Raw genomic sequence first — 15507 nt, 5'->3', positions numbered from 1 at the left:
ATTCTGATGCAGCTTCCTGCTACTGCTCAGGGAGGCAGCGAGGGAGGACAGCTCAAGTGCTCGGGTCCCTGCTGTGGGAGACCTGGCTGGAGCTCCTGGCTCCTGGCTGTGGCCTGACCCAGCCCTGGCTGTTGCAGGTATTTCCAGACTGAACCAGCAGATGGAAGGGTGATTCATTCTCTCTCTCTCTTCTCTCTCTCTCTCTTTCTCTTTCTCTCTCTCCCTCTCCTTCCAGTAGGAGAAAATAAATAAACATTTAAAAAAAACAAGATTGTAGGTAAGATTAAGCTTTTCAGTCCACCCACTTGGTGATGGGGGGTTGATTCTGGGTTACCTGGAGGGGCCCAGGATCACTGCAAGGGTTGTTAAAAGTGGAAGAGGGATGCAGAAGAGTAGAGTGAGAGAGGCAGTAAAGGATTCGCCCAGCCCTTGCTGGCTCAGGGTGTGGGGGAAGGGGCCACAAGCCAAGCAGTGCAGGTGGCTTTCGGAAGCTGGAAAAGAGGTGAGAACGAATTCTCCTCTGGAGCCTCCAGAAGGAATTCAGTCCTGGCCAGGTCTCTGTCTTACAGCAGCGCGATGGGTTGGGTGTGATTTGAGGGTCCACGTGTTGGAGTCTTGGTCCCCAGGGTGGCAGAGTGGAAGGTGGTGGACCCTTTGAGGGGCACTTCTGTCACTCAGGAAAGGGCTTAAGCCATTCCAGAGCAGGTTGCTAGGAGTGCAAGACTGAGCCCTGAGCTGCTCCTTGGTTTCCCATATTTTTAAAATGTTTTTAAATGTTTTGTTTATTTTATTTGAAAGATAGACTTAGACTTACATATAGAGAAGGAGAGAAGAGAAGAGGGGGAAGGGGAGGGGGAAAGGGAGAGAGAGAGAGAGGGAGAGAGAGAAAGAAAGAGAGAGAGAGTTTTTTCATTTCCTGGTTTACTCTCTAACTGGCCCCAAGGTCTGGACCAAGCTGAAGCCAGAGCCAAAAACTCCATCCAGGTCTCCTACAAGGAGGGTAGGGCCCCAAGTGCTTGGGCCATCTTCTGCTTTCTTTCCAGGTACATTATCAGGGGGCTGGAGCAGAAGTGGAGCAGCCAGGACCTAAGCTGACACTCACAAGGAATGCTGGCATTGCAGGCACCTGCTTAACCCGCTGTGCCACAGTCCTGGCCTCCTGGCTCCCAGTTTTGTGGTGCGATTTCTTGCTCGCCCAGCTCTCCTGCCACCCACTGTGGCGCTGGGGCCCCTTTCCAGAGCTAAGCTGTTTGGGCATTCAGCCTCCAAAACTGCGAGCTAAACGAACCCCTTTTCTTCAGGAAGCTAACCTGCCTCAGCTGTTTCATTATAGTATACACCCAGACTTCTAAACTAAAGACCTGTGAGAAAATAAACTTGCATTGTCTTAGCTGTTGAATTCATGATAATTTGCAATAGCGCTCATAGAAAACTCATATACTGCCTTCAAGGGCTCTTTTAAGTGGGAACTTTATAATATACTCCACAGGGCTGCCGATGATGCAGCAGAACCAGGTTTACTTATTTTTTTTAAAGATTTATTTATTTATTTGAAAGTCAGAGTTACACAGAGAGAGAAGGAGGGAGAGAGAAGGAGAGAGGGAGAGAGGGAGAGAGGGAGAGAGGGAGAGAGAGAGAGAGAGAGGTCTTACATCCACTGGTTCACTCCCCAATTGGCCGAAATGACTGGAGCTGTGCTGATCCAAAGCCAGAAGCCAGGAGCTTCTTCCGGGTCTTCCACACGGTGCAGGGGCCCAAGGACTTCACACGGTGCAGGGGCCCAAGGACTTGGGCCATCTTCCACTGCTTTCCCAGGCCACAGCTGAGAGCTGTATCTGAAGTGGATCATCCAGGACTCAAACCGGCACCCATATGGGATGCTGGCACTGCAGGCAGCAGCTTTACCCACTATGCCACAGCGCCAGTCCCAGAACTAGGTTTAAACAATGCAGTGAGGTATGTACAGGATGCGATTCCCAAAGCCAACATTTATTTTCACACGTTTACTGCAACAGACACACACAGCAAACTGCAAATAATGTTACATGAAATGTAAACATGCTCTTCTTTGTGAATCTTAAAAAACAGAGTAATGTGCAGGAATTCTGCAGTTCAGTGAAGCCAGAGCTCAATGGCTTTGCACAAAGGTGCTCACTGTGTGACCACCACTGGCGTTGAGAGGTAGAACATTCCAACAACCCTGGAAGGTTCCCCACACCCTTCTCAAGTCTCCCACCCTGCTGACCTACGTCAACGTTGATCCATACCACTCAGGACTTTTTGATACCAGTAGAACCGTGTGTGTACTCCTTTGTGTCATTGTTTTCACTCAGTGTATATTCATGCACAGCTGTTACATAACACATGTTTTCTTGAGATTTTTTGGAGACCTCTTGTGTGCATGAATTTTGACATTGTTTTTAAAACTTTGTATTTTAGCATATTTTTAAAAAGTTTGTTTCTCTGAAAGGTAAAGCAATAGAGACAGAAACACACATATACATACAGAGAGAGAGAGAGAGAGAGAGAGAGAGACATCTTCCATCCTCTAGTTCACTCCCCAAATGCCTGCAAAGGCCAGGGCTAGGCCAGGCCAAAGCCAGAGCCTGGAGCTCCATCTGAGGCTCCCGTGTGGGTGGCAGGTGCCCAAGTCCTTGGGCCATCACCTGCTACCTTCCCAGGCACATTAGCAGGAAGCCGGACTGGAAGCAGAGCAGCTGGGACTTGCACCGGCACTCAGATCAGGAATGCTGAGCCCCAAACTGAAGCGTAACCCACTGCTCCACAACATGCACCCCTCAAAACCTTTTTACACCAAAATAAACTTATCTTTTAATTCCACACAATGAGGCTGAATAAGATAAACTGAATCCCTGGGAGAGAAACCTCCCCTCCTCAGCCCCCTCTGATCCTTCTGGTCTTGGCCAGGACAGCACTAGTAAAGCCTTTGGCGTAGCTCCGCCCAGTCTCCATTCCAGCATGGGAAGAGCAACTTCAGGCTCAAGTTGGCCACGCATCAGCCAGCAGCTGTGGACACAGGTTAAGTTTCCCTGTGTTTACTCTTGTGGTTGCCCTCAAGAAAAGTGAAGCTGGTTGTTCCTTTATAACAGTGGTGACAACATTTCCCTTTGAGATTCATGGAGCTAGATTTTGGAAGTGGCCGACTCATGTGCTCGTAGGAGCATCTGTTGGCAACCTCCACTGAAGCTGAGCACACACAGCCCCCGGGGTGCAGTGGTTCTACTTCCGGCCCTTCCCCAAGAGCAGTGAGAGCCCACATCCACACAAACACTTGCACGCGGGTGTTGGACTCTCCTGGATTCACAACGGCAATGCTGTCATAGTCATGGTCACCACTACTCATATACACAACAGAAACATCAACAACCCAGATGTCTATCAACAAGAGAATGGAGAGATAATTACAATTGATTCGTACAATGGAATACTATTCATTTTTAAATATGAGTCCACATATGGTCCCCGTATGGTTTTGGTTGTTAAATTGCTAACTTTTCTTTGACTCTAGAATATCTGCCCTGTGGTTTTCAAGCACAGAACATTTTCTTTTTGCAAAAACCTAAGCAAAGAAGAAAAAGCGTGTTCAAGCTTTTTTTTCTTCTTTCTAAGAGAAATTATTTTCTGTTTTCAAAAGCTACTATTCCCAAGGGCAGTCAGTGGCTTATAAATGCTCAGCTGGTGGTATGTGCAGTGTTGTAAACAAGAGCGAACGCTCAGCTTTTGAGTCTTCAGGCAGAGGTCACAACCTCATTAAGTCATTCTTATTCAGTTAAGACCTTGAAACCCAGCTACTGAATTTGAGTTTGGCCAGATAGACGATACTTCATTTAAATGTAGACGTCTAACCTCTGCCTGGGGGGTGAATTTTTGTGGCAGCGAAGGAGAAAACTGGGGCTGCAGGGGCTTGGGTGTGAGGAGGCTAGGGTTCTGCTCTGTAGCCAGAGGGGTGGCAGTGGTTTATTCTCCACTACTATAACAAAGTACCCGAGGCTGGGTGCTCTGTAAAGAGAAGAGATTTACTTAGCTCAGTTTTAGATGCTAAGACTCAGATGGGTGGACCCTGTCTGCCCCTTGGTGAGGGCCCCTTTGCTGTGTCACATGGTGCATAGCATCATGGCAGGACCACCTGTGAGAGGAGACTGGAAGACAGGGGAGAGGTTCACTCTTTCTTAGCAACTGAGGGGGCGGGGAGGGGTGGGAGAGAGAGACAGAGAGAGAGAGAGGAGACTCTCCAGGGTCCCATGATAACCTCCTTAATCTTAATCCCTTGAGGCCAGTGTTCCCAATGACCTAATAATTTCTCTCTAGGCCCCACCTCTTAAAGGTTCCACCTCCACTCCACATCACCACACTGCAGCCCAACCCTCCAACAAGTGAACCCTTGGAGGAACAAAACACATCTGAACCATAACATGGATTTTAGGGGGAGACACCCCCCCATCTGAACTCCTGGCTCTGTGCTGTGGGCTGTGGGTTGAATGTGCACATGTGTGTTTGTGCATGCGTGCACTCCCCCATACAGCTCTCATTGTTTGTCCCACTTCATGTGTCTCTAGAACACATCAACGCCACTTGGCCTTCTGTGTAGTTTGTTCTCTCTTTTTCTTTCCACTAAAACATAAACCCCACAAGGGCAGGGATCTTCATTTTGATCAGTGCTGTGTTTCTGGCCACTCAGAGTGCCCAACTGTTATACTCCAACTGTTCATTGAATGACTAAATGTCTGTCCATCCTCAGGTTTTGAATCCTGTGCCTGCAGAACCAGACAGGACCCTCAGACAGGAGAAGAAGGAGCCTGTTGTGGAAGCTCCACCTCCTCTCAGAGACATGCAGAGTCTCAGGCCTGAGCAGACATGGGGGCTGCTGGAACCAGAGAGGGCCAAGTCTCTGCTGCCTCGGGAGAGCAGGGCCTGGGAGAAGGCGGCCCATTCTACCATCACCCAGGACTGGGAGGCTGTGGAGGTCGGGACCTCCAGCTGCGACAGTGATGAGAAAGGTGAGGGGGTAGGGGTCTCCTGGCGGTGAGTGGGTAAGGAAGGTCTTGACCGAGCCTAGGGAAAGACTGGATATTCATCCTTCACGCATTCATTCAACAGGTGTTTACAAAGCACGTGTTGGCCAGCTTCGCTGCATAACAAGTCATTCTGAAACTTGGTGGCTTGAAGCAACCATCACGCATGAGCTCACGACTGTGGATTGGCCATCTGACCTGGCCGAGAGCAGATTTCTCCTGCTGCCTTTACAGAGAACCGGCAGGCACCTGGTTAAGCTCAGGTGGTCTTGCCCAGGCATACCCAGATGGCACAGACAGTAGCCCGTCTGACTCCAGCAGGCTAGCCCGGCTTTACTTGAGGGTGCACGTAGGCGTCTCAAGAAGAGCAAGAAGGGGAGCATGCCCATTCACTGCACGGTCTAAGGCCATAGTGACAGTTCAGCTATGCACAGGCTGTTGGTCAGAATGAGCCATGTGATCAAGCCCACACTCAGTGAGGGAGGGGCTACCTGAGAGTGTAGAATGGGGAGAAATGAGCAAGTTGGGGGCCGCCTGGTACAGAAACCCGCTGGAAGCACCTGTTGTGTGCCAGGCAATATACTAGGGACCCAGAACCTGGCAGGAAGCAAGGTAGCCCTGGTAGGACTCAGATTTTAGCAGAGGAAGCAGGCAAGGAGTTGGGAAGTGAAGAGGAAGGTAATGGCACTATCCAGACACCAAAACGAGGTAGAGCATGTCCGCTGTGGGCAGCCAGAGCTACACGTGGAGAGGGCAGTGAGGAGCCGTCCGCTGTGGGAGCCAGAGCTACACGTGGAGGGCCGTGAGGAGCCGTCCGCCGTGGGCAGCCAGAGCTACACGTGGAGAGGGCCGTGAGGAGCAGTCCGCTGTGGGCAGCCAGAGCTACACGTGGAGGGGGCCGTGAGGAGCAGTCCGCTGTGGGCAGCCAGAGCTACACGTGGAGAGGGCAGTGAGGAGCCGTCCGCTGTGGGCAGCCAGAGCTACACGTGGAGGGCCGTGAGGAGCAGTCCGCTGTGGGCAGCCAGAGCTACACGTGGAGAGGGCCGTGAGGAGCAGTCCGCTGTGGGCAGCCAGAGCTACACGTGGAGGGCCGTGAGGAGCCGTCCGCCGTGGGCAGCCAGAGCTACACGTGGAGAGGGCCGTGAGGAGCAGTCCGCTGTGGGCAGCCAGAGCTACACGTGGAGGGGGCCGTGAGGAGCAGTCCGCTGTGGGCAGCCAGAGCTACACGTGGAGAGGGCAGTGAGGAGCCGTCCGCTGTGGGCAGCCAGAGCTACACGTGGAGGGCCGTGAGGAGCAGTCCGCTGTGGGCAGCCAGAGCTACACGTGGAGAGGGCCGTGAGGAGCAGTCCGCTGTGGGCAGCCAGAGCTACACGTGGAGGGCCGTGAGGAGCCGTCCGCTGTGGGCAGCCAGAGCTACACGTGGAGAGGGCCATGTCCGCTGTGGGCAGCCAGAGCTACACGTGGAGGGCCGTGAGGAGCAGTCCGCTGTGGGCAGCCAGAGCTACACGTGGAGAGGGCCGTGAGGAGCAGTCCGCTGTGGGCAGCCAGAGCTACACGTGGAGAGGGCCGTGAGGAGCAGTCCGCTGTGGGCAGCCAGAGCTACACGTGGAGGGCCGTGAGGAGCAGTCCGCTGTGGGCAGCCAGAGCTGCACGTGGAGGGCCGTGAGGAGCAGTCCGCTGTGGGCAGCCAGAGCTGCACGTGGAGGGCCGTGAGGAGCAGTCCGCTGTGGGCAGCCAGAGCTACACGTGGAGGGCCGTGAGGAGCAGTCCGCTGTGGGCAGCCAGAGCTACACGTGGAGAGGGCTGTGAGGAGCCGTCCGCTGTGGGCAGTCAGAGCTACACGTGGAGAGGGCTGTGAGGAGCAGTCCGCTGTGGGCAGCCAGAGCTACACGTGGAGGGCCGTGAGGAGCAGTCCGCTGTGGGCAGCCAGAGCTACACGTGGAGAGGGCTGTGAGGAGCAGTCCGCTGTGGGCAGCCAGAGCTACACGTGGAGGGCCGTGAGGAGCAGTCCGCTGTGGGCAGCCAGAGCTACACGTGGAGGGCCGTGAGGAGCAGTCCGCTGTGGGCAGCCAGAGCTACACGTGGAGAGGGCCGTGAGGAGCAGTCCGCTGTGGGCAGCCAGAGCTACACGTGGAGAGGGCTGTGAGCAGACTAGTGAAGCTTTGGTGAATGAAGCAGAGAGAGAGATCAGCAGACCACGGCACGATGAAGGATTGGGAACAACTGGAAGGTTAAATGGTCTCCTTTATATTTATTTCAAAACAATTCCTCTTAACAGTTCTCAGCTTGCACAGGACAGACCCCTGCCAAATGTCACTTGTCCCAGGGCTCAGAAACCCTGCCTCTAAGTGCACGTTAGCATGGATTGTAGGGTCAGGAGGTCGAGAGTGGACAGTGGGAGGTCAGTTAGACTTCTGCACCTCCCCAGGAGAGAGGTGACACAAGTGGAGAGATTGGGGAGGCATTTGGGGGGGGGAGAGGAGGGATCAGGTTTTGGTAATGGATATGGGGGAAGGGAACTAAGAAAGATATCAGGGAAGAATGTTGGTGTGGACAAGATGTGGTGCCATTTGCTGAGATGTGAATGCTTGAAAGATACACTGGAAAAGGCTGAACCTGTGGGGACCATCTTCTTTTTTAAAAAAATATTTTATTTATTTGAATGACCATGCACTGGTCTGTGGGGAGACATATAGAGAAAGATCTTCCATCCACTGGTTCACTCCCCAAATGGCTTCCAAAGGCCAGGGCTGTGCCATGTTGAAACCAGGAGCCTGGAACTCCGTTTGGGTCTCCTACATGAGTGGGAGAGGCCCAAGCACGTGGGGCACCATCTGCTGCTTTCCCAGGTGCATTCGTAGGAAGCTGGACTGGAAACTAAACAGGTAGGCCTGAAATTGGTGCTGTCATACGCCAGCATCGCAGGCTGCATTTCACCTGCTGTGCCATGACGCAGTCCCCAGGACTTTCCTGCAGGCATGGGTGGCTTGGAAAAGGAGAGGTGGGCCACAGAGGTCAGCTCTGGTAGTGAGGACGAGGTCTGGAGTTCCGGCAGGGACTGGAGTCTGGGAATGGTGGGAAATGGCAGCCTTTGACCTGACTCGCGGTGCCCTCCAGCCAGGAGTGAGAAGGTGCTGCAGTTCCCACTGTGGGGACATTTCTCCACCAGCAGAGTGAAGGCTAAGGTGACTCAGATTAAGACATTCAGGTAGTTCCGGGCAGTTAGTGACAGAAATGGGATCAGAATTCAGGTGTCACATGCTCTCAGTTCCACCTGAACCACATGGGTCAGATTGTGTGTGTGTGTGTTCATGTGTGTGTATGTGCACGCCCATGTGCGCATGTGCGTTTTAGGACTTTGGCAGAGAAGGGAGAGGATGCCGGTGGGGAGAACATGATCACTGACTCACGGCTCTGTTCTCTTCCACTCCTGTCCCCACCCAGACCTGTCTTCCCCAGACACCGGGCTTTCCCACGAGTGGAGCTCTGTAGAGGACGACGACGACTCAGAGGACTCCCAGGTACTTTGTGAGGGGCAGTGCTCTCCTTGCCCACAAGTGCAGGTCTCAATGGATGTCACATGTCCTTCCTCAGCTTGGAATTTACCCGCCCCACAGAAGTGCCAAGCAGTCTCCCGTGGAAATAGAGCATATTCTTATGGTGTTCAAACACAGGGTGGAGGGTCTCCATGTGGTGGGTATAACTCTACCACACATACCCTCCAACTCTTCACCCATGAACCCATCCATCCGCCCGTCCATCCATCCATCCATCCATCCATCCATCCATTTACCTCATCTATCCACGGATCCATCCATCAATCCCCCCTTCACTCACTCCTCCATCTACCCATTCATCCCCACCATCGATCTGCTCATCTACCTTTCAAAATATCCACCAGCAATTCACCTGCCTACTAATTCATAGTCCCAACCTTTCTTCCCTGTCTATCCGTGTACACATTCCATCCATCCGTGTATCCAGTTATCCCTATACATACTTGTCCACCCTTTCATCCATATTCTATCAATCCTCCATTCAGTTCATCCCCGTATTCACATATATACCCTTCTTCTTGTACACTCACCTCCTCACTTACCAACTAGCTGGTGGCCACAGTACTACTTATCCATCCATATTACTATGCATCCACTCACCTCTGTCTATCCACCCATTCATTTGTTAATCCATCTACCAATCCATTCACTGATCCATTCACTATCCATCCATCCATCCATCCATCTACTCATCTACTAGACACCTAGCAGGTTTTAATCCATCAGCCATGAGTGGATTATTCCATGAATGGAATTATCAAGTTTATTTCTTTCACCCAAAAATCTAATGTTTTCTTTTGGGGACATAAGATGTTAGTATATGAAATAATGATGATAGTTATTTTATTTATACATTTATTTTACATATGAGAAAATCACATAATTATTATTGGTAGCATACAAGGGTCCCTTATCTCAATCACACATCGAAAATCCAGCTTGGACTGGCTCAGTTCAGAAAACGGATTTGTTGACTCACAGGTCACAGAGGGAAGGCAAACTGGGTAACAAGTTAGATCAGCGCAGAAGCAAGTGCTGGCCACAGTGAGGAGGCTCAGAAGAAGGAAGATGTTAATTCTGCACAGCAGGAGGTGCACCCAGAGTATCCCAGAGAGGAGGGGCATGTCTTCCTCCTCCAGGGCTGAGGGCACAGTATGTGCAAAGGCCAGGGCCACAGTATAACAAGGCACCTGTAGGAGACACTGGAGGTGAAGGCAGAGCAATGGGAGATGTGGGTGAAATTCCCGCTGGGATGAGATCATTCATTCATTCCACAGCTACTTATTGAGCACTTACTATGCAACGAGCAAGGTTCAATGGAAGGTACCACCATGAATGAGACAATCCCTGCCTTCACTGGCTTCACAGACAATAAGCAAAATATGAATTATGCTACATGGGGATCAGTGCTCTGGAGAAAGATAAAGCAAGGATGGGGGTTGGGTGTATGAGGTCGAGGTTGGGAGTTGCTATTCTAAGATGTCCAAGGAGGTCCCCTGAAGGGGATGAGGGAGTGAGACCAGCCAGTATCCAGGGGGAGGTGGCTCTAGGCAGAGGGGCCCTGAGGTAGGAGCGTGCCTGGAAGATTTGAGGAACAGCAGGAGGGGGTCTGTGTGTCCGGAAGAGAGTGGGAGGGGGCCACAGGGGGTGAGGGCATGGAGGTGATGTGGGTGGGGACCCAGGATCTTGAGAGCCATGACAGAACTCTGGCTTTTGTTCCAAGGGGGTGGGAGCCAAAGCAGAATCCGGGGCAGAGGAGCATCGGGTCTGATCTGTATGTTAGCAGCATTCCTCTCACTGCCCCGTCACACCAGGGGTGCTGGCTGTGTTTTGTAGGCATCCAGGCAGTGGGGGGCGTGGAAGGGATTTGAGGATGTAGAGAAATCACTCTGACAGCCCCCGTGGAAGAAAGGTGGATTGAATGCAATGGGGACAAAAGGAGCCAGGCAGGAACCTCCAGTAGAAGAAATGGGTGGGAACAACACCGATAAGTCTTGCTGCTTACTGTGTGCATCGTAAGCTCGATGCTGTCTTCCATGTGTCGCATTGCTAACCCATTTGTCAGCTCAACACTCGTTCACTCTCGTGATTAGCTCGGGAGTCCTGTGAAGCAGTTAATGTGGTTTCTCCCTTACAGATAAGGATGCCAAGGCAGGGAGAAGTTCAGTGTCTCGCTCCAGTGAGCAGGTGACATAGCCAGGGCAGAACCAGGCTGTGAGGGAACGATGGTAGTAGACTGGGTGGTGGAAGTGGGACTCAGGAGATGTGGACCCGGTGGGCTCAATGACTTCCGGATCTGTGCCCATAAAGGTGAAGGCACCTGGGCTTGCTGGCTCGGGGACAGGGCGTACAGAGGTGCTGGCATCCATAACAGGAGATTGGTTTAGTCCATTTCCTCTGGCTGTACTTGAACATGGCAAACTGGATAATTTATAAAGAATACACACGTTTATTTGGCTCACAGCTCTGGGAAGTCCAGTACCAACGTGTTGGCATCTCGGGAAGCTATTCTAGCTGCCTGACAACAAGGCAGGGGCACCATGTGGCCAGCTGGAGCAAGCTCGGGCCTCTTCTTACACAGCTCCGCCCTCATGATCTCATCTAATCCTCATGATCTCCTAAAGGCCCCGCCTCCAAATACCATTAGTCTATGGCTTTGGACATCGAATTTCTGGAGGACATATTCAATCCTTAGCAGAAATCAAGGGGAAGTTCGGAAATAACGAAGACATCAGTTTTAGATGTCTTGCAAGAGGCCCGAGCGGCAGCCTTCCCTCATTCACCCAGGCACAGGTCGTTGATGCAACATTAACAGAGCACAGAACAGGGCATGGAGTGGTGTCTCATCTCCACTTCAGAAGGAATTCTCTCGTCCCTGGGAGCGCCAAGATAGGACACAGGAGTCTGGAGCCAGAGTGTGAGAGGGAGTATGGAGGCCTTGACCAGGGTGGCGGCAATGAAGGGGATGGAAGTGGTCAGCTTCAAAGGTGAAGCCAACAGCACTTGCTGATGGCTTGGATGTAGGTGGAGAGAGAGAGAGAGAGGGAGAGAGAGAGAGGGAGAGAGAGAGAGAGAGAGAGAGAGAGAGAGAGAGAGAGAGAAAGTCAGCAATGGAGGCCCAGGGAGCCCTGGGTAGTAATGTGCCTGGGAAAACTATACGAGGAGCCCATTTTTATTTATTTATGTATTCATTCATTCATTCATTCATTCATTTGAGAGGGGCGCTTTTCAACAGGGTGTTTGTTTGGGATATGTTCAAGATGTCTACTAGCTATCTAAATGGAGCTGGCAAGTAGACAATGAGACAACTAGGAATTCAAAAGGGGTGTTGGGTCAGGAAATAGGCACATAAAAGTATCTTTCTTGAGGGAGAGCATTGCAAAACACATGATATTTAGAAACTGTGGTGCTTTATACACCAATGACATTTAAAACTTTTCATCCCACTCTTCTGAGATTTCCCCTGACAAAGCAAAGGTGTGTCATTAACTTTTGTACATGTATCTTGGGTCTAGTGACCCTGTTGCGTAGTTTTGAATCCAAACAGCTTTTCTGCTGCTATGACATTTCATTCCAATCATATCCTCCTGCTTCTCCTCCCTTCCCAGCAATGATTCCCTTTCTTCTCTTCCAGGGCTTTGTTGAGTGGTCGAAGTCCCCACAGCAGACGACAATAGTCTTGATCGTGTGCGTGCTCTTCTTGTTCTTGGTTCTAACGGGAATGCCTATGATGCTCTACGTTTGACGACAATGGTGGCAGTTGTTGGGAATGGATGCCCAGTGTCATGGTGAGGAAGTAGCCTGTTTGAAAATCAGGAATGGGTATTGAGTATCCATCTTATGCCTTTCAAATATCCATTGCGATAATTTTTTAAAACTTTTTGGTGTGAGGTTTTGCGTTACTGTATTCCTTTGAAATTAAGACATCATTGATTGCAATATATACTCTTTTGTAACCACTGAGAAAGAAAAATGCTAATTACTTGCAAGATATCACCAACTGGAAGATGCCTCCTCACTTTAGGGAAGGTGAAAAAAATGTGCAGTTTAGGCAGAGTGAAATCTGATAGATTTCCTTGTATCAAACCATCTCTGCATTCTTGGGACCATGGTGCACCAGTCTTTTCGTATTCTGAATTCTACTTCCTGATATTTTATGTAGTCCTTTCCTCTATCTTCATATATGAGATTGGTGCTATCTCTGTGAAGTTTTGGTAGCATGGTTAAGCTTACGTCATAGAAGGACTTACCATTTTCTATGCTTTTGAGTAGTTACAAAGCTTGAGAAGTGTCAATTCCTTGGCATTTTAAGAGAAATCACCAGTAATGTAGTTCAGTCCTAGAGCCATGGAGGGGAAGTTTTAGTGAATTAGTGGGCAACTTTCTCAGTTTCCCCCCATCATCATTTCAGTAATACTTCTTTCTTTTTTGAATTCATTTTGGTAGCTACAATGTTTTTTTAATCTCATGAGAATTCTTCATTCCATGGAGTTTTTCAGATTATTACCTAAATTACTCACGTTATGTATAATTAACCAACATCTTTCTTTTTATTTTGTTCCATCTCCTTTCTTTTTCCACTGCTGTTTGTGCTTTGCCCACTATTAGATTTTCCCCCAAAGGTTTATTTAGTTTACTACTGTTTTTCCGAATAACTACTATTGGGATTTATTTACATCCGTTATGATTTCTCTTATTTGTTGTTGTTTCCAATAATATGTACTATATTGATTACTTTGGTTCATTGTCTCATTTTTTAAGCTGAAAATTTACGTCCTCTTGATATTTGCTATAATAGCACCCATATTAACGTAAAAGTACTTCCGGATGTAGCCTTGGCCACATCTTGAAACTTGATAATTCATGTCCTTGTTTATGTTGCTCTTTTGTTGTGTTTCTAAAGAGTGCTTAGAAACTCGGTCATTTGGTTTATTTTTTTAAAATAACTCTATTTTCTTGTTTTACTGCACTGTGAACAGAGATTGTGGCCTATAATATATCTGCTTCAAAACCTTTTAAAAAGCTTTTACCATGGCTTAGAACATGTCCAGTTTTTGCAACTATTCCATAAGCACTTAAGATGGATATGTATTCTCTGTCTATAGAACTCAAAACTTTGCATATGTGTTCATTGATCCAGTCTCTCAAATATAGTGTTCAGACTCCTGTGTTAATTTTGGCCTACTCATTTGTCAAAAATTAATAAGGTTATATAAAAATCTATTCTGACGATCCTGTCTTCCCACATATTTTTATAATCTTTCCTTTGTGTAACTTGATGCAGACAAGTGCAGCACTGTTGTGTCTTTTTCAATTCAATAACATATGCACAACACCAAGCACAGTTCCAGGAATATCCTATGCACTCAATAAATGTTAGTTAAAGCCTGATTTTGGATCCTTTGTCAAATACAATATGATTCTCTTGAACCAATTTAACCCTTTGCCTTAAATTTTACCTTTTCTAATATGGGCTGATACTGACATGCTATTTTCAAATGTGTGTGTGTGTGTGCGCGCGTGCATGTGTGCAGACCGTTAATCCCTCCTTGTGTTATTTTGTTCAACACGACCCCCAGGGGCCTCTCCTGAGTTTGCCGGAGGGATTAGCAAGGAGAAGTGTGCAATTCTCTCTCCAGGCATCTGCCAGGCTTGTTGATTCCATCCATGGAACATGGGCCTTGACCCTTAGATCTACTGTGATTATTAGCTGTCAGTAACAGATCTGCTCAGACGCTTGAGGAAAAAGGCTAATTATTGGTGTTCCTGCCACACCGAAGTTTGGGATGCCGTTGGCTTCAGGTGTAGCTCACCCCAGGGTCCCACAGTTGTCACTGGGGCTGTTTCTCTTTGCTGACGGCCCAGATGAAGCCGCTTTTGTGGGTGAGCCCTCTTCTTCCCAGTGATTGCAGCGATGGCTGCCATCAGACTCACGACCACTCCTTCCGCGTGTTAAAGCCGGACTGGGCAGATTCTCCTCACAGGCCTCGCAGTACCCGCCCCTGCTCTGCCCTGGGGCAGGAGTCTTGAATTCAGGGGCAGAGCCCCTGGGGGCAGGAACGGAGCCACCCAGGTAGTGGGCAGGGGCGGAGCAGGGGGGTGCGTGCAGAGACATCTCAGGTGTCCATGGGCTTCACGTCGGGGCCAAGGGAGCAGTGACCAGCTCAGCCAAGGGCGCGGTTACCAGCTCAGCCAAGGGCGCAGTGACCAGCTCAGACAAGGGCACGGTGACCAGCTCAGACAAGGGCACGGTGACCAGCTCAGACAAGGGCGCGGTGACCAGCTCAGACAAGGGTGCAGTGACCAGCTCAGCCAAGGGCACAGTGACCAGCTCAGCCAAGGGCGCAGTGACCAGCTCAGCCAAGGGCACGGTGACCAGCTCAGCCAAGGGCGCAGTAACCAGCTCAGCCAAGGGCACAGTGACCAGCTCAGAAAAGGGCGCAGTGACCAGCTCAGACAAGGGCACAGTGACCAGCTCAGCCAAGGGCGCGGTGACCAGCTCAGACAAGGGCGCAGTGACCAGCTCAGACAAGGGCGCAGTGACCAGCTCAGACAAGGGCACAGTGACCAGCTCAGACAAGGGCCCGGTGACCAGCTCAGACAAGGGCACGGTGACCAGCTCAGCCAAGGGAGCAGTGACCAGCTCAGACAAGGGGATGGTGATCAGATCAGACAAGGGTGCAGTGACCAGCTCAGACAAGGGCGCGGTGACCAGCTCAGACAAGGGCACAGTGACCAGCTCAGACAAGGGCACGGTGACCAGCTCAGACAAGGGCGCGGTGACCAGCTCAGACAAGGGTGCGGTGACCAGCTAGACAAGGGCGCAGTGACCAGCTCAGACAAGGGCGCAGTGACCAGCTCAGACAAGGGCACAGTGACCAGCAAAGACAAGGGCACGGTGACCAGCTCAGACAAGG

At 50.4% G+C, this 15507-nt stretch overlaps 1 protein-coding gene across 1 annotated transcript in view; it reads left to right on the top strand.

The window, feature by feature from the left end:
* LOC133748806 (zinc finger protein 470) overlaps nucleotides 1-13121 on the top strand; it is a 126544-nt gene extending 113423 nt beyond the window's left edge. The window contains exons 3-5 of the mRNA XM_062177787.1: nucleotides 4760-5018; nucleotides 8478-8554; nucleotides 12225-13121. Coding sequence (XP_062033771.1) covers nucleotides 4760-5018; nucleotides 8478-8554; nucleotides 12225-12335 — 447 coding nt within the window. The 3' untranslated portion in view covers nucleotides 12336-13121. The remainder of the gene's footprint in view (nucleotides 1-4759; nucleotides 5019-8477; nucleotides 8555-12224) is intronic.
* Nucleotides 13122-15507: the final 2386 nt, after the last annotated feature.

This window comes from Lepus europaeus, chromosome 19, assembly GCF_033115175.1.
Source record: "Lepus europaeus isolate LE1 chromosome 19, mLepTim1.pri, whole genome shotgun sequence".
Taxonomy (NCBI): Eukaryota; Metazoa; Chordata; class Mammalia; order Lagomorpha; family Leporidae; genus Lepus; species Lepus europaeus.
The sequence above is the reverse complement of the archived record's forward strand: the minus strand, read 5'-3'. Positions and strand labels throughout refer to the sequence as shown.